General features: G+C 38.5%; 1 protein-coding gene across 1 annotated transcript in view; it reads right to left on the bottom strand.

Moving 5' to 3' along the window:
- The window catches only part of CPA6 (carboxypeptidase A6), a 57711-nt gene extending 39634 nt beyond the window's left edge, over positions 1-18077 (bottom strand). The window contains exon 1 of the mRNA XM_041464396.1: positions 17974-18077. Coding sequence (XP_041320330.1) covers positions 17974-18077 — 104 coding nt within the window. The remainder of the gene's footprint in view (positions 1-17973) is intronic.
- Between the last annotated feature and the right edge of the window lie 950 nt (positions 18078-19027).

The following is a 19027-nucleotide window of genomic DNA, read 5'->3' as shown; positions in this document are numbered from 1 at the left end:
TACATGCTATGTTCACCCCTCTGTTCACCCCACCAGGGACAAAAAGCAATATTCTGTCACCTCAAAGTTAACAGAACCAGCCTATGAAGGAATCAATTTATAATAATGATTAATAACAAGTACTGTGGGCAATGGAGCTACAGACCAAAACTAATTTGTGGAAATTACTCAGCAAGTGATTATGACTAATGTGATTTGCCACTGGGCAATTCATGAACAAAAGTAAAATGTGTGGAATGAAACGTTCATTATCCATTATTCACTCAGTAGAGGCAATGGCATTCATATGGTAGCAGAGCCTGTGCAATTCGAGTAGAATTCAGGGCCAAGCATTATATGGACTCTTTTTTTTTTTTTTTTTTTCCCTTAAAAAGGGGGGGCAAATATCCCTCCTGAGGAGCTCCAGATGCTAGGTTTCAGATGTTCTTAGGGACTACACCTTCTGTAAAAATGAATTAACCTTACAGCTCAGGTATTGGTAGAAGAGCGACCATGTTTGACATCAAGAGGTTTCCATGTGGACTAAAAACCCTCAGTAGTCCTTCAAATTCTTATATGAATTTTGTGGGTAATGTTTTAGCTCAACTGTCACTGTCCAAGTTAATCACTGGGATACATTCTAAGATACTTCAAATACATCAAGACATATAGCCAGTTCCCAGATGATCCCTCAAGGATGTCTCAGTGTAGGTTTCTGTGAATGCACGTTCAGGAAAGTATTCCTTTGGTGTCTGGTGCTTTTCCCAAAAGGGATGGACCTTGCTGACCTCCATGGCATTAGCTTCAGCAAGGCAAAAGGCAGAACTCTCACCACTTCCTTCCCCACTGCCCTGGTGTTAGAGCAGACTGTAAATGACAAAATCTACTCAGGAAGAATCAGTAGTAAAGACAATAATTAAGAAGCTGGCAGATAAAACAAAATGAGTGAAATGACATACTGCTGTTCTTTCCAATGCCGGTTTATTTTCTTCTTGATTCTTTTCCCTTTGTCCAAATGAGAAGACAATAAGAAGGGGTATCTTTGTATTTGCTTTATTCTCTGCCTGAGACCAAAATACATTGCCCTTGCAATAGGATCATCAGGATCATTTTTTCAAGTTTCTTTCTGATAAAATCCTTTAGAAGGATAGGGTCATTTGATCTGAACTGAAAGGAGTTTTTCTTATAATTCTTTGGATTATGAGATGTACGCCAGAAGAAAAGGCTAAGTCACTCTGCCTTACAAGTGTACATTTAAAGGCAGAAGGAAATGGTTGGATTGAGCACAGAACACCACAAGTCTATAGTAAACCTCCCTCCACCAGACACAGCGAGGAGGAAGCCTGGGACAGGAGGGATTATGTTCCCTTTGCCTTATTACCACAGATGGTCTGTTCTGTGCAAGGAAATCCTGCAACAGGCATACAATCCGTTTGTGCAGAATCTATTCTGTGCTTGCACTGTCCTGGGAATTTATTCAAAATATTTTTGTTGTGCATGGATCACACCAGGGATAAACTGGGCTCCCCAACTCACTTTTGCACCACAGTTCCTGTTTGACTAATGGGGACTAATCCTGACATTCCTAGAGAGTGTAACTTTTGACCCTCTGAAATATACCTCATCTCTAATAGACTGACTTTCCAGGGTAGAGAAACATGTCTGAAACCCAAGTGCATGTATTCTTCTCAATTCAACAACAAAAGTGATATAAGTTTTATTTTTACTGACTTTTCTTGTTCTTATAATACTGACAGTGGTAGAGAATACTATCAGGACATATAACTCAGGCTGAAAACTGAATTTTGCACAATACTGAATAAAATAACAAAACTGTAATGTCTTAAAAGGATTCTGGTTCCATCTTTATTTCCCCCTTGAGGAACAGAATATGTGAGTAATGTAACAGGTTGGTATTAATTTACTGTTCAAAACAAAATAGATTCAAAGGAGATGTGTCTTTAAAGTAGTTCTGGTTTTCTGACTCAAAAATGAAAAAAATCAAAGTGCAGTCTTTGTAGTTATAGCAATTCATACATCTCTGTTGACACTCCTGCTCATATTTCTGTTATCAAAGTGCAGTCTAGCACTGCACTTTGTTATATGCACTATTTATAGCAATTATTATGCACTAGTTATTACTATTATTATGCACTAGTTATAGCAATTCATACATCTCTGTTGACACTCCTGCTCATATTTCTGTTGTTTGTCAGGCATGTTGTGTTAAGATGGCAACAGGACTGGGGTTTGTTTGCAGCTTATTTTGCACTACTGAGGGTTTTGGGGTTTTTTGGTGCACTGTCTTCCATTTTCTCCAGAGCATATAATCAACATTGTGCTTAAAGGCTCATATTTAAAAAACAGAACATAAATCCACTGTCCATTGAATTTCAACTCTGGAAGTCTGGGGATGAGAGAAGGACAGGGGAGAATTGACATGGAGACTTAAAAATGGGACAACTCCAAATGCATGGTTCTCCAGTGGGGCTGGCTGAGGACTTGCAGGCAGAACTGACTTCTGCTGTTATTGTAAGAACTGGGCATTTCTGAGGAGTGTCATTATTGATCCACTTCTTCATGAGGGAATAACTTGAGGTTATTTTGCAGGGTGGAAATGTGACAAATTAATGTTAAACATATCTATTATTTGTTATCCACTCGGGTGTCTCTTCCACCCCCTGCAGATGGGCGGTGAAGCAGCTGCAGATGGAAGAGCCCTAAGACCTGACACGCAGCCAAACCCAGCCTGTGTTCGTGAAACTGGGTGTCACTACACTCTCTCTTTTTTGAGTCATCCTTTCAACCTCCTCAACTTAGTTTCTCATCAGAATCAATCATTTTCTAATTAACTAGTCAGATTCTGCTGAAGTTTGCCAAAATTTTATTATCCTGCTCTCAGAGTTACAGTATGCAATTATTTATTCAAGTTTCTACTGCTCCCACTTTGATTTGAAGGAATCTCTTTCTGGGAGCCTAAGGGAGCTCTGTAATGAGAAACAGTAACAGGAAGGTGAGTAACCCCTTTGTTTCACAGGCTTTACAATATGAGGAGTAAGGAAAAAACCACATGTGCTCCCTCTTTATGTTCCAACATCCAGGGGGGAGAAATTAATGCAAAAACCAGCTCCCACATGTATTGCTCAGGTTTATGGTTAGGGGTTTTTTTTCCTAACTGGGAACAAAGCAAGTATCCCTTTTGAGGTGTTACAGTAACATTCACAGGTGAAGGTCAGGTCTTTAATAAACAGTGCAGAAACAAATATGAGACAATATTCTTTAGGAGAGTTGGGCATTACAGTGCAAAGTGTGGTAATCCATAGCATCATGGCACTGCCTCTGTTGAACATTGAAATTTTTCATGAAACATGTGCACAGGCTGAACCTCTTCACAATGGGGGTTACAAAGTACAGCATCTTGAACGGGGAACTAACCAAACACAGTATTAAGAAATGCAGATGTGATAAAGACAGCCTCAGCTTTCCTACTTAAAGCTAGTAAGGCGTCAACATCTTGACTGCTGGAGTATTCATAGCAGTATGTCTTCTCCTGAGCTAAGGTACCTAAGGTAGCTCAGTCCTCTTTCTTTAAAAAACACTAGCAAGAAAACTTCATCATAATTGAAAGATGGAAAGGTGTAAGAGCTCTTCTAACACCTTAGTTTTGTTTTATTTGGTATGCAGACAGAGACTTGATTTACTTGTATCTCAGATGTTGACTATTGGACTAGAAAATTATATGCACCTCCATTTGTTCCTGACTGAGAACACAATCATTTACGTAAGGTTTCAACAACAGAGGCAGAATTACATCACAGACTGCCTCATAGTTTGCTGGAGTTGAAGGCAGTGAGCAGCCCAAAGCTTTTGCACATGTTCCAAATGCTGTGGCACTCAACATAGTGATCAAGTTGTTACTTCCCTGATTCTGCTCAGGTTAGGTTGTTTTGGTGACTATTAATGAAGCTCATCCCTTTCCCACAGTACCTGAGGGCAGTGCATGTGCATGGTACAGTCCATTTTCCAGGACTATAGGCCTGGCTTACAGGTAGTCCCCATGCTCTGGGACAGTGGGCCAGACTGCTTGGAAATGCTGCCTCTGCCTTTGTAAGCTGTGCCAGCAAAGCAGCAGTGCTGCAGAGTGCTCCTGTGCTGCACTGCTGCAGTGGCACTGCTCATTTTCATTTATATCTGCAGGGAAAGGCCAGGGAAGAAAGATTTTGACTCCCTGTCCTAGACACTCTATCATCTGCCTCTAGAAAATTATTCTGCCAGAGATATTCTTAAACTGAAGGCTTTTTCATATTCCTCTGTGTGTTCACAACTTGATTTAACTCAGTGTTTTAAATAACAATTGAGCAGATAATGAAACAACTGTGTATACTAGCAAGAAGTGGAACAACAAAGAAAGCAAATTTACAAGTATGGCACTTGTTTCACTTTAAGGAAGTGTTGTTAAATTTGTCAGGCATGATGAATCTAATACCTATGCTATTCTATTGGTAAATCAGGAATTCAATGGGCAAAGATTTCTTTCCAGATAATAAAATAATTTGAAGTGACAAACGAAAGGCAAGTCAGTGAAGCCACTACACTCTTCAAAAAGGTTCAGAAAAAGAAGATGAAAATAATCAAACTCACCTTAAGCCTGTTGAATGCAGCCCTCAGGATCTGTGTTTCCCTCTCGCTCTCAGGAACAACTCGTATGACTTTATCACTGCCAATAACAGAAAATTGAAATGGCACTTTAAGGCTCCTTGTGGCAGTACAAAGGGACAGTAATTAGTAATTAGGTTCAGATAGCTATTCCTATTGTGCTCTTTTTCAGCACCTGCAAAATGTTGGGTTAGCTGGAGCTCTGCTTCTAAACTTGCTGCTGGATTATGTACTTCCATAGAAATTATTTGCTCTTTACAGATCAGTGTCAGCTTGACCTTCCATTTCTATGTTTTGTTCATTCCTTCTAGGTTAAACCATTCAGGCTGACATCTTCCATACTGAACATCTACCTCAGAATAAAAAAGATATGTTTTTTCCAAAATGATTGATCTGTTTCTGAGGATGATATTAAGTAAAATACATTATTTTTTCATGTTTAAACCTTTAATGGACTTTGAAAAGTTCATTGTTCTCATGCATTCAAGAGAGGAGTTGACTTGAGAAAAGAGGTGATCTTCATATTGGGGCATGTCTTTTGCTTTATCCATTAAAACTTGCACAAATTTTGTGAAGTAAATAGCTGCTCATACATGCTCAGAAGGTTCTAGATAATGGTGGCTGATTTTATTCACTTTCTTTAACAGAAACTGAAATAGAGTAAGTTTATTGCTGAAATTTGTTGCTGTAAGGAGCACAAGAACTGATTGCCAGAGAAGCTTTGGATGCCTCATCCCTGGAAGTATTTTAGGCCACGCTGGATGAGGCTCTGAACAACCTGCTCAGGTGAAAGCTGTCCCTGCCCACGGCAGGGGAGCTGGAACTAGATGACCTTTAAGGTTCCTTCCAACTCAAGCCATTCTATGATTTATGATCTCAATGGATAATTTTGCAAACAGGAAACAAGAAACTGAATGACCCTTCAATGACCATAATCTGTCATGACCTATGGGATGCTGGAGACCACAGAAAATAGAGGGGATGATCATATAACTAAAATATCAGCCATACACGAGAAGGATGAAATAACTTTAAGTTGCCAATGTGAATTCTGGCATTTTCCTACATTTTAAGTTTTTAATTTGTACTGTTGATAATCAGTACTTCTCTTCCAAGAGACCTTGGCAGTCATGCATACCTTTATTTCTACAGTTCCATCCACTAGCCAGAAGGCCTTTTAAACAATTTCTTTATCTACAGTTTCTATATTATCTGGGAATTTTAAACCTTAGAATTTCCCTTGACATTTAGAAGTTTGACCCTTAAATATCTTGTGAATTCTCCTCCTTTGCTGAAGGTTCTGAGTCTGGTGAGAAGGTATTTGGCCAACTAGAAACAGCACTGCTGAGTGTGCCCTTCCTGGCTCACTGTTCTAGGAAGGATCCCTGCTGCTGTTCTCAGGCACTAGGTCTTGCCTTTGATGAACTGCAGCTACAGCTCTGGTAGGACTCCCCTTTGCTGCAAGAATCTTTGATGCCTACATAGGTAAGCATTAAATACTGCCAGTTCAGAAGAAAGCACTGCTAATAAATTCTGAATTCTGAAGTGGCTTACCTGTTTCTGGAAATAATTTTTCCTTACTCTCTATTCTTTTCTAGTCTTTTCTCTACAGTTAACATTTGCTCCCCTTGGTTAGCCACTGATCCTTCTTTCTGTCTCAGCTCTGCAGTTTTGGTTCTCTTCCCTGCTGACAGGTCCCAAGCCTTCCAACTCCTACGTGGCATTAAAGTTTTTGGACCAGTTAGATTCCAGGCTACTTCTGCAATAAGACTGATGTACTCACAGGTGTAGACCTTAGTCCATTTGCCTTGCTTGCTGTTGACCTTACTGGACAAATGGCTCACGCCTAAGAAAAAAAGATTTCTGAAAGCTCTCTTTTTATAATTTGGCAGCCCAAAAAAATTAGGAGAAATTACTGTGCTTTCAAGCCAAGTTTAACCTCCTGTTTTGGAGCTTTCACAGAGAGAAATAAATCTCTTAAGAGTATTATAACTTCTGCATCTTTTAAAGGAAAATAGATGCTTTTAGTTTATCATACATACAACAGTAATATTATTTTCCATTACTCACTTCTTTCTAAGTACTAAATTGCTGTTAAGAAGAAAATAATGAAAAAGTAATAAAGAAGTAAAGATTGCCCAGGAAGTTGATGTAGCTAATAAAGATCCATCAGACATTTCTGGAAGGATTGGTACAACCAACATATAAAAACCAGATTTTAATGAAGTAAGTAGCTAAGCATGTGTTACACAGCTGTAATGGAATTTTGAAGGAGCGGATATCACTTAGGTATGGTCTTGAATTCATACTGTAAACTGTCTTTGATTAGCTCAGCAACTCTGTCGTTTCCAATGTGATGAAAAACCTGCCCTAGAGAGGAAAGCATTGGTGCTGTGACAGATTGATCACTTGACACATTGTTGGGAAATGCTTCAAGCTGTGGCTGGGTCTGCTGCTGGAGAACTCATATAGCAAGCAGTTTAGCATGGTAATTTCAGTATTTTATTAAAAGATGGATAAACCATTATGGCAAAGCCCTTTCAATTTTTGTGCATGCAAGATGTGGGAATACACTGGATTCCTGAGAACTATCTGCTAACACCCAATTCTGTAGGCTGGCTAGTCAGTGCATAATCATTATGCATTCTTCAACAAAGCACAGATAGGAAATCTAGCTTTACTTCAGATATCTACTGTCCTAAGGTAATTTTTTAGCTTTATAGTTTTTCTGGTTACATTTCACATTAAAGAAATCCAATTATTACCTTAAATGCTATACAATACCCACTGAATTTAGGGTAAAAATTCAGTAACATACCCACTATTTAAAAGCCAACAAAATCTATCAGATCATTTACTAATGTGGTTCCCCCAAATACTCAGGGCCATCCCCAGTGAGGTCTGCTGCCATCCTTTGTGTTGAGCTGTTGAGGAGAAAGAAACAAGTAATTATATATATATATATATATATATATACATACATATATATATATATATATATCTATCTCTAGGGAAAGTTTTGCTGCCTGCAGACATATGTCAGCAGTCTGCTGATTTATGCAGGTAAGGTTATTTTTCTAACCATGATGCCTCTAAATCTTTTTTTTTTAACCCTATTTAAAAAAAATTCTAAACAAACAGCAAGATGAGATATATTTTGTATAAATTAGTGTAGAAATTTATATCCACCATGACAAACTTTCAATTTACCCCTAGCAATTAGGCTAATGGAATTTAAAGCTAGGACTTAGTGAGATCTTTTGAATTTTGTGTAAACACAAAATTGTGTTGAAAGCCTTTGCCAAGAACACAACACAAGCTTTAGTAAATGAACTGACTGAATGAGTGTGGTGAGCAGAGTAGAAGCCAGACTGCTGATGTCCCCAGGGACAGCCTTATGTCTGAGTAAAATGGGTGACCAGCTGTTGGCCAGCACTGACATGCAATGACTTCTTTCTTTCCCTTCATCACCCCCTTATATTTTTCAGGAAGAGCATGAGAAATGACACAGCTGCTTTGGAAACGCGGAATATGCTACGTGGCCCCGGGAAGGGCGATACTTCCTGATGCCAATGGGGATTAAAACCTCTTGGTTTATTTCTTTGGCTTTTTCATTTACTTTTTTCCCATTTACTTCATAGTTTTACTCATCTATGAACAGACCAGATGGATCCAAAGAAACTATTCTGCAGCACATCTACGACTTTACTGATGGAATTAGCAGTTCTCTCTCAGGAAACTTTCCTGATGAAGTCACATGGCATGAACTGCATTTATGTAAATTCCTAATTTCCTTCAGGAAAATCCTTTTTATTGTTTTATTCTCCTGACTAATGTGAACCTTAATCAGATCTCTGCTCTCCCATGGAATTTAATAAAAGTATGTTTACAAAGGCTTTACAGGTATTTTAAACACAGTTTAAGTGATATGCTATAAATCAAATACCTATAGAAAAAATAGGAAAGAAAATAAATCCCAATTTACAGGCATCCATTCCTAATAGTAGAGGAGGGATTACAGTTCTTGAGAACAAGCTGCCATAGTTGCTGCACTTTAGAGGTTCATCAAGGCTGAATGACACATCTGAAAAGATCTACGGTATGAAAGCCTCTTGTCAACTCCCAATGTGCCATCCGATATCATTTGTGATTAAAGATCAATTGCTTCATTCCCTTTTCTCCACTAAATTCTGATAGTCAAAAGGTTAAGAAATAATAAAACATTAATGTTTTTCTCTCTCTTTATTACTGGGATGAAGAGTTTTAACTGTGATTCAATACTGCTGCAAAATCAAGATAGACAAATAAGGCTGGGCTTCTTCCTGAGACCTGGTGGGTACATCTGGGAAGGGAACTTTACAAAACTTCCTGAGCCCTTCATTATGGCTTTCTGTATTACAGCAGATGCTGATCCAAACAGAAGAGAACACCATTTGTATTGTCTAGATAGCAATGTCTATATTTTCTGCCTTTTGGCTATTAAGGCAGGAAAACTGAGACCACTCCTAGTATAAGAAAGAGCTAGCTAATTTATAATTTTGAATGAAAAATAGGTGCTTGGGTAATGTAGGCAGAAATGCTGAGGAGGCAAAGTATGTTATTGAGTTATATTTATCAGCATAGCACAGATGAGTTCTTGGGAAGCTCAACTTACATGCTAATTCCCAAGCATGGAATATCTGAGTTTCATAGATGTTTTTCAGGTGCAAAAAGGGTTTCTTTACCCAGCAAGAAACTTTACAGACTAAAGCAATGCTATATTACTAGCAGCCTTCCTCTGCACAGCTTCATTTCAGAGACATATGGTAGGGGAATGTTAGTATCTGTAAAAATTTCAGTTTTCATTCCAACTAAGTAACAAAGCTTTTCCAATAAAAGCTGGCCTCTCATGTCTCATAAACACTGGCTATAGGGCCACCTAGCTCAAACACAAGAAGTGGGAACCAATTGCTTCAGTGCATGTCTCTGTCTCAAAAAATAAAAATTAACTGTGTGTGGTAATGAAAGCTGTCTTGCTTTCATCAAGTATCATCCACACATGTGCAAAAGAAAAGAGAAAAAGGGCAGTGATTCGGGGCAGAAAAGAAAATAAGAAGTAACAAAACCAATAAACACTTAAACAAACAGACCAAATTAAGCAACCAGATGACAAGGAAATATTGTGCTAACTTTGCAGGATTAAGATCCAGGGGGGAGGCTGCAGTAATCTGCTTAAATGAAACAGCATGTATATTCATTCATATTAATTTCCTAAGAAACATACTGTAATAACATATTTGCATGAAACAGCTGATGATTGTTTAACTTGGATACAGTCCTTCCAAAGACGTATTATTTGAACTACTGCTACTTTTAAAGAAAGGATCATCATCATTCTGGTAACATGTTATTGAAAGGAGCTTCTGCTATAACCCCATCTACTTCTTTACTGCCATGGCTTATGACAATAAAGTGAGTTGCTCTGTGCTTTGTAAGGAAGAAAGGAGTAGATGATGGTGCATAGGCCTGACAGGACTAGAAAGTTTATCTGTCCATCTGGGTGCTCCTCTGCCCAAAGAGGAAAGCTTCCCCTTTTCATCCTGCAGAGGCATGTTGAACTTGTGTGGTGGGGCCAGACAAGCTTGATTTAATGTCCTGATTAGACTGTAGCAAACAATTGCTCCCCAACCAGTGTCCTGAACAGATCTGATTACATCAGCTGCGTACATTTTTTCCTGTTCTTCATCCTCCCTTTCACCACACTTCTACCTTGCTTTCGCTGCCTCCTCTCAAATAAACAACCCATCCCTAATTACTTTTCCCCAACTGGTCCCAGATTTGCTGCATTGGTACCCAAATCTGGCATTTCTAGGTAATCTCAGTTTCATGTGGTATCACTGATAGGGTTACCCAGGTATTGTTGCCCAAAAAACATCCCCACTACTCCCTTTCAATTACCTGTGAAATTCAACCTTTTCTCAAGTATTTCCTTTACCTTCTGCAAGACCCAGCTGTACTTGACAGTGCTCTGTGAATCTTTTGTCAGCTTTTCAGATTGTCATATTCAGCAATTTCTCATGTCATGTCCCATCATTTAGCCATGTCTTGATCACTTAGCTTAAGCTCAGGCCAGAATCCAATCCTTGGCCTGCACATTCCTGCAGCTGCCATCATTCTGAAGTCCACACAGAAGCTCACTGGCTTTTCTGAGCTTCAGAGTTGCTTCAGTTCACTCTAAGCCCTGTGTACATTTTGAGACAACTGCAGGACTATTTCCAAATTAAGTATCTCAGGACTCTGTGCAGCAGATTTGCTGTTGGCCTCAGTGAAAGAAAGAACACCAAATCTGTCAGAAGGTTGTTAACAGAATTTAGATACCAAGAGCAGAAGGGTGAAGGGGGAAAGGTTCAGTGGTAGAGGACTGCATTAAACTTTTTCTACCCAGACTTCCTTTGAGACCTTGAAGAAACAACCACAGGTCACTTCCAGTGAGGTTCAGTGCCAGCTTGGCAGAAAGCTCCTTACGCTGAGCGCCATATGATTTGTATCCACTCACGTGTAAAAACCACAGACTCTGTATTTGGTTAGAGACATTTGATGGTGGATTGGTTTGACTGCAGCAAGATTCTGCACCCGCTCTGTCGTGGTGGATGTGCTTGAAGCACAGGTACCTGCCAAAGCCTGGCACCCAGCCTGGCTCTGGGGCCAGGCACACCCCTGCCTGCAAAGCCCGATGGACAGGCTGGGCTGCAGAGCTGTGCTCAGCTGGCAGTGCAGGCATGGTTCAGCTCCCCACCCCTATAAACAGGGATGATCTCATCCTTGAAACTTGTGAGAGTATGGAGACACAAATAAACTCATGGCTTTTAAGCTTCCTGTTGGCCATGGTAAAGGGAGCAAGGCAGGGACCATAGGTGGAAAGCACCATATACTGCTTTCACAGAACAAAATTCTACAACTCTTCCTAGGTATTGAAACATTCTGCATTTACTCCATAGCCTTCAATGATGTTGAAAAAAACCTTTTCTTTTTCAAATAATATAATATTTTCCATGTCTCAGATTTTTACGGTGTATTGATATTTGTAGAATAACAGCAAAGTGTTCAAACAAGAGGTGCCCATGATCTCTTGCTTTGGAGACAGCTGTGGAATTTTAAAATATGCTCAAAGGTTGGAAATAACCCCCACTTTTGGTTGTTCAGGCAAGCTACATACCTGGGAAATATAAAGTATATTTTCAATGAAAGCCGTCTTCTACAGTTGTTAATGAAAATTTTAAACTGTGATATTCTGATAAAATTGCCTACGTTCAGTATGCACTACCATGAACAAAGCACATTCAAATTGGTATTTTTTAAAATGTGCTTATATTAAAAATCCCATATACCCAGAAGAAAGTAAAATAGCTATTTTTGTGATACTAATAAATAGCTTACTACATACCTGTGCAAGTTTTAAACCCTTCCTTTTGAATGTCTGAAGTTCATAGAAAATCCTTAATTTATAGAACATAAACTATCTGGACTCCACTTTTTATAAGTTATGGTTTGACTTGACCTTTACTTGCCACTGCAGTCAAATATCTGCACATTTCCAACTGTGTGAAAACCACCGAATGGGGCATGTAATTTATCTGCCTTGATGACTTCTTTTCAAGGATCAGATAATATTTCTATCTTTGAAAAACAGAGAAGAAGAAATCTTACTTTTATTTTCATAAGTCACGTTCTTCATTTAAATTTGTGTTTATTTCAAATTTATTTTTTTTCTCTCATCCAATTTAAACAGAATGTCTACAGGTGGCCCAGAAAAAAAAAAAAAAAAAAAAAAAAGGTTGGGTTTTTTTTTTTTTTTTTTGTTTGTTTTCGCAGCAAAGAGGAAGCTCTTATGACCAGCAGGTCTTTTCTAATTGTACGCTGTTCCTCTCATTACATATGATGTTTGTAATGCTCATTACATGTAATGCTGTTCCTCTCATACATATAATGCTTGCAATACATTCAATCCAAAATGATTTCCATCTTTGGAGAGATAATTTAATAGAGTAAGAGAAGAATTTTGGTTGATGAGATATCTGGAGATCATTTCATCAGATGTCCCTGTAGCTCTTCTCTGCACCTGTTCCTTGTTTTCTGCTTCTGAACATGGGCCAAAAGCACTGTGTAAGCTCTCTTACTCCTTTGAAAATTCTCATACAAACTCAACTTTATGGTCCTAACACACTGAAAATCACAGTCATCCTATGGCTGAACACTACATTGCTGGCTTTTTTCTCCTTGATCCAACCAAAGGATTTGCAGTAATAAGGAGAAATTCCTGTATGTATGATCTTAAACTTGAACTATTGCATTTCACCCTAGTTCTTTTAATCCAGCCATTAAGTCCATCAAGTCTTGAATCTTTCTTGAATAACTGGAAATAAAGAAAAACTCTGTCTTTTTGGTAGGTAATGATCATTTAAAGCATAGAGAAGGAGGGTTAAGGGCATGTAGCAATTCCTGCTGCTGAATAGGACCAAATTTGGAAGGATTAGGCAATCTCTTGAGTTCAATTTAAAACCTTGATCCTCAAGCCCTCACAACTGTACTAAGTCTTTCAGCAATAGGAGGAGGAAGCCTTAACTCATTACTGTACTTGGCCTGAAACACAAATAACTTGTAAGCATGTGTTTGTAAGTGTATAAAAAAAAGATCAGAGGAATTGCCTCATACATATTTTAAAAAGTAAATGTCAAGATGGTGAGCTTAGATTTAATTTAGGGCTTATCATTAGTGTTTTCTATGCATTTATTCATTTATGCAAGTTACAGCAAGAAAGATGAAAATATTTATGGAGTAAAAAATGTTATGGTGTGAAATACTGCTGCATGAGACATATTTAGCATGCTAAGTTTCCCCAAACTATTCTATCATAATTTCTTGCCTAGTCCGCTTCCACATAATGATTATATATTTTAATTCATGGAAAGTACACTTTTACTGTCACTGTTCAAATAAAGGACAATGCCTCTCCACAATTTTGCAAAAAAGACAAGATCTGTAGGTTTTAAAGCTGGGGAATATAGCAAATTTACTGAAAAAAGTGAGGAAAATCCTGTAAGGAAATTCTCTTTTTGCTGGTGTTACTGCAATAGGCTGGCATAATTCCATGGATTTCCATGGAGTCTTGCTAGGTTAAGAAAGAGAAAAAGCAGACTTTTTTTTTCTTTTCATTACAGGAAAAGTAGCTATTTCTGTGTGTCAGATAAGCATTATAGAGATCTGGGTGCTGAACTATTCATCAATTTAAGATGCTGTTTTGGAGAAGAAATTGTAAATCTGCAAGCACTAAGCCCAGAAACCTTTACACATGGTACTACCTGCTAAATACTGCCACAACTCTGAGTCTCACAGGGAGCTCTCTTATTTCCCCTCCCAGGAACATGAGCAAGGTGACAGTGCTGACTTGAGATTCAATATCTTGTGTCCAGGTAGAGGGTCTCTGAGGACAGCAATGAGGAGAGTCCCTCAGCCAAGGGACACCTTGCACACCTAGACTGAGGTCAAATGGTATTTGCAAATTTCTTTTCAAATAGGAGATCTTCCCAGGAGAAATGATACTGCAGGAAAGGAACAGATTAAATATAAATAAAGCAGAGATGTATGCTAGAGTCTTTGAATTAATGGTTGGTTTCCATGACCCCTGGTACCTTGTGTCATTTTTGTTTTCTACCATCTGCCTTGAATAAGGAGACCAGTGAGACAAACTGAGCAGTAGGTCTGCAAAGGTACAGCTGCACCTGGGAGTATTTCTCAGTTTGAGGCACAACCTGGATGTATCTTGGCTTCCAGCTGAATCCTGTGTGACTCTACTGCCCTGTGTTCAACCACCTTTGCCTGAGAAAGGATGCAAGGTGCACACTGCTGAGCAGTGTCTGGGTGTGCCCTGGAAGCAGCCTGCACTGTTGGGTAGCACATATTAACAAATGTACTTTCTTTTAGCACGGTCAGGTGTTGTACAGTAGCTTGTTTTGAAAAAATTTGAAGTGTTTTAGGATGCTTTGTTATGCAATGGGTTTTCTTTAAGTCAACTTTCAAAAAATCTTTTGGAATAAATCTGAAAATAAAACTGTTTAATTACATTTTCAGTGAACATGGGAACCAAATGTGTGAAGCAGAAGGAGAGAAAAGTAATTTCCATGAAAAATTTTTATTTCACTTTAAAGAATTATGCACTGAAAAGTGCTGTTACAATTCTACACCACATATACTTCAAATTGCAATGTATTTACTGACCCATCTTTCCTTACAGATATCAATCCAATTTCCTGTTAGGTATAAACACATTAAGTGTGCATGTGCCTGCAATAAGGAGTTTTATTTTACTAAGTATAACAGAATTTTAATGTTCACTTCTTTATGATTTTCAGATAAAGGTCAATTGTGGTTTTTTTTTTTTTTTTTTTTTTTTTTAAATATCAGAGTTCAAAACAACCCTTTGGGACTAGATGTAGTACTACAGCAAGAAAGCTGATGATGACTCACAGACTGTTCCCTCCTAAGGAGCACTTTTCCATGGTGATGAATTTATAGACAAGGTTTAGAAACCTTCCGTGGTGGGGCAATTTTAGCACACAAAAAAGAAAACACTTAACCAGCTGCTCCAAGCAGCTTTATGGATGCTATTTATAATCTTTTTGCTTATAGATACATTTAAGCTGTTTTCAGGCTCTGCAACTTTTTTTTTTCTTTTTTTTTTTGAGCCTTTCTGCTTGGAAAACAAAGGTTACATCCATTTGTTTCTTATACCATACAAGTTCCTTGATAATCTGCCCAAAGGGAGGAACCAGCCCCTCTGGAGAGCCCATGCTGCCAGTTTGGGTGTGTGCTCCCAGCCCTCCCTGGCACTGCTCACAGACCAGCAGCTCTTCAGATGATTGCTTGCAGCACTTCTATCAATATTTTGTCAAAAGCATAGATAAGATAGATAAGAATAAAGACAGAAAATATATGTGGAGCCACATCTAGGACCTGCATGTGAATATACAAGCCACCTTACACGTCAGTAAAATTAAAAGTACACTAATAGCCTGCAGGATCTGAATATGGGGAGGCATTTGTATATATCAGGAAACTGAAAAAAAAACAGCCAAAAAGACTTTGATGTGATCACCATAATGATCTTCTTCATTACTGATTTTAAAGGCTGGGAACATAAGCACAATGGGTATGTAGAAGTGATTTTGCTTTGATAATCTGCACCTTGAACACATTGAATTTTGTTCAGTTATTTTTCAGGGAAGTGACAAAGTGAAGGGGTTGTTGTTGGGGTTTTATTTCCCCATTATTTTAAAAGTGAAGTGGCTTTATATATTATCAGGGTCCTCTCAGATACACCCATGGTCAGCTGTGTTTAGGAGCTGGGGTGTAAAAGCCAATCAAACTCACTTTGAGACATGGGGCTCTCTTTATAAAGGCTGTGCAAGACTCCCAATGCCTTTGCATTTGTCTAGCTCATCAGGATATTACATTTCATCCTTCTAGCCATAGCCATATGGATATTTATGGCCATAGCCATAGATTTAGGTTCCAACCTGGCACAAGGTTTCTCAGGAGCCAATTAAGGACAACCTTAATCCCCAATCACAGTTCTTGCAGTCACTCAGCTACACATCTTGATAAAAAAATGTCAGGATGCTACATTTAAACATGTTTATACTCAATGGCAAGTTCGCAGTCTCACTTAACAGCAAGGCATGGATGGGAAGGAAGAGTATAACACATCCACATGTACAAACAAGATAGCTGTGCATAATTTGATGGATCTGAATCTTTGAACTTAGTCGTGATATATGCATATATGCACAATGCATGTATGCAACCTGACACTCCTTTGACCTGGATTTTCTAAAACAAATTCTTTACCTCTTGTTCTTCAAACCAGTCCTAAGTATCTTACACAAAAGATACTTACACTGTATTAGAGTATCTTACACAAAACTGACCTGCTATCCTATCACTGAAAAATGATACCTATAGCGCTGAAGAAAACAAAAGCACACCAAATGCAGAATACTATTTGAAAAACAAAACCAAACTGAAGGCTTGGAGAGGGATATAAATATTTTAGTGGCAATGAAATTATTTATTCTCTGAAGACAGCTCCTGTAACACAGCTGCACCAGCCATTAAGGCAATTATATTTTCCCATTTTTATAAGCTGCTTGAGAAATAATTTTTTTCCACTAGATTAAAGCTGTGTCAGTTCTCTACAGAATCACTTCTGACTTCAGGGATTCTGGAGAGACATGTTGAGTAAATCTGAAAGTGCAAGCTTGTGATTTACTTCTTTATTGTGGAAATAGTTATTTTTGTGGGACAACTTGGAATTATACAGAAACTTCTGTGCCTCTTAGTTTGCTAATACCTCACAGCATGCCACAGTAAGAATTCTCTAAGCAAAAAAAGTGGAAATTCTGCTTTTGGTTAAGGAAATAATGTTCAGTTTAACTGCACCTATTGAGCTTGTCACAATTTCAAACCAGTTGAAAAGGAGGCCAATTCCACAGGTCTTCCCTGAGCAGTGCTGCAACCCTCCCACACCTTCTACCAGGGTGCTGTGAATAGACAGAATGATTTTTGTGTTATGGCAGTCTGAAGACACATGGGAGACGGTGTTTGTGGGAATGCAAGAAAACATTGCCCTTTCAACCAACATGAGTTCATCAATAGACCAGGCATGAAACCAAACTGTGATCTGCTGAGAGGGAGCACTTTGTAAAAATGACGACCACGTGTGTCTTGGCAAAGCGCATCATTCTCAGAACCCAGGACATTCCTCTGAATGCCCTGGATGATTCGAGACCCTTGCAAGGGGTTCAGAGACCTTGGCATGGAGTCAAAAACACCTATGCCTTCGATTTTAACCCATGATAAAAATTACCAACTTTGTGTGAAGATTTACAAGCCACAGGAGTTTGAGTAGAATGATAGCTAATTTGTCACAGGGTGAAAAAGTAGAATTCTGGGGGTTTTAGAATGGGGGTTCAAGAGGCAAGATGGAGGAATCTGGGCATGTCCTGTCCTCCTTCTTCTTGTCCTCCATCTTCTGCTGTGATGGTGACACTTGATTGGTTTAGAGTAGAGACAGACTAACACAGGTGATAGGTACTGTAAATAAAGTACACATAGTTCTTAGTATAAAATGTTAACACCACCCCAAGGGTGGACAGTGTGCCGCAACCCGACCTGCTGGACAGATCTCAGCTGGTCAGGGAAAGAATTTAATGGATAAGGAAAAATAAACCACCTTGAAAAGCAGAACTGACAAATCTCGACTTCTTTGCTTGCGGGGCTGGGAGAAAAAAGACTTTCTACTACCTCGGGGTAATCACAGCAACAGATACCAGAGACGTTGTGAGCAGCCTAGGTCTTCTAGCAGGTGCTTGCATCCCGTGTGGTACAGGCACAGGTCTGTTCCACATCGTGCCAGGCCACCTGACCTGACACAGCCCACAGTGAGAGATGGGCATCTCAAGACTATTCAGACTGATAAAGACATGAAATCACCTTCTGGAAACCCTCTCTTCATCATCTATACAGTGAAATATTTCTGTAAGGACCAATGCAGTATAGAGCACAATGTAGTTCAGCTGTTTTACATTCTCTCTATATATACCATATATTCTACTTTATATTGTATTCCATTTTATATTCTATTATTTATATTTTATATTAATACTTTATATATATATTTAGGCTCTCTGTTTTCTTGCCTTTTTCCTCTTTTTTTCCTCCCAAACTTGCTGTTCTCTGATTCCACAGCTGTGACTGCTTTGAGCGGTTTATTTTGAGCTTTGCACTTTGCACACTAACCTAACCACTCTGCACATTCTGATGCTTCCTTGAACCAACTGAGAATGACTTTTATTCCTGTTTCTCATTAGCAGAAGATAAATGTATATTTTTAAAATAAGGGTGACAAATAAGGATTAACAGGCAATGAATAAATTAACAGGTCTTGGAGAGGTTATTTATGTAACTAAAGAGAGGTAAAATACTTCACCAAGGAATAAATGCTGTCTATAAATTATAGCTGTGTTGAGAGGCTGATATTTTACTTCAAGGCACTCTCTGTTTACGACTGGAAGGAGAAAGATTTATATTAAATATTTAAATAATAAACTATTCTTTAAAATACCTTTCAAAAGGATTTGGCATTCTTCTCTTCTTTTTTTTTTTTTTTTTTTTTTTTTTTTTTTTTTGTTGGTGTTAATACACTTTGTTTTATTCAAGTCAACGGAGTTGCACCTGCATGCATAAACTGATCATGAATTTTCTTATCTGCTGACATTTGTGCTCTGCAGATGTTGGGGCAAAATGTTCATTGCAGGATGTTTATTACCCAGAAATCCAAAGATCATTATTGGTATCT

This window comes from Pyrgilauda ruficollis, unplaced genomic scaffold (assembly GCF_017590135.1).
Source record: "Pyrgilauda ruficollis isolate IOZ18807 unplaced genomic scaffold, ASM1759013v1 scaffold18, whole genome shotgun sequence".
Classification (NCBI taxonomy): domain Eukaryota; kingdom Metazoa; phylum Chordata; class Aves; order Passeriformes; family Passeridae; genus Pyrgilauda; species Pyrgilauda ruficollis.
This window is presented reverse-complemented; position numbering and strand designations above follow the sequence as displayed.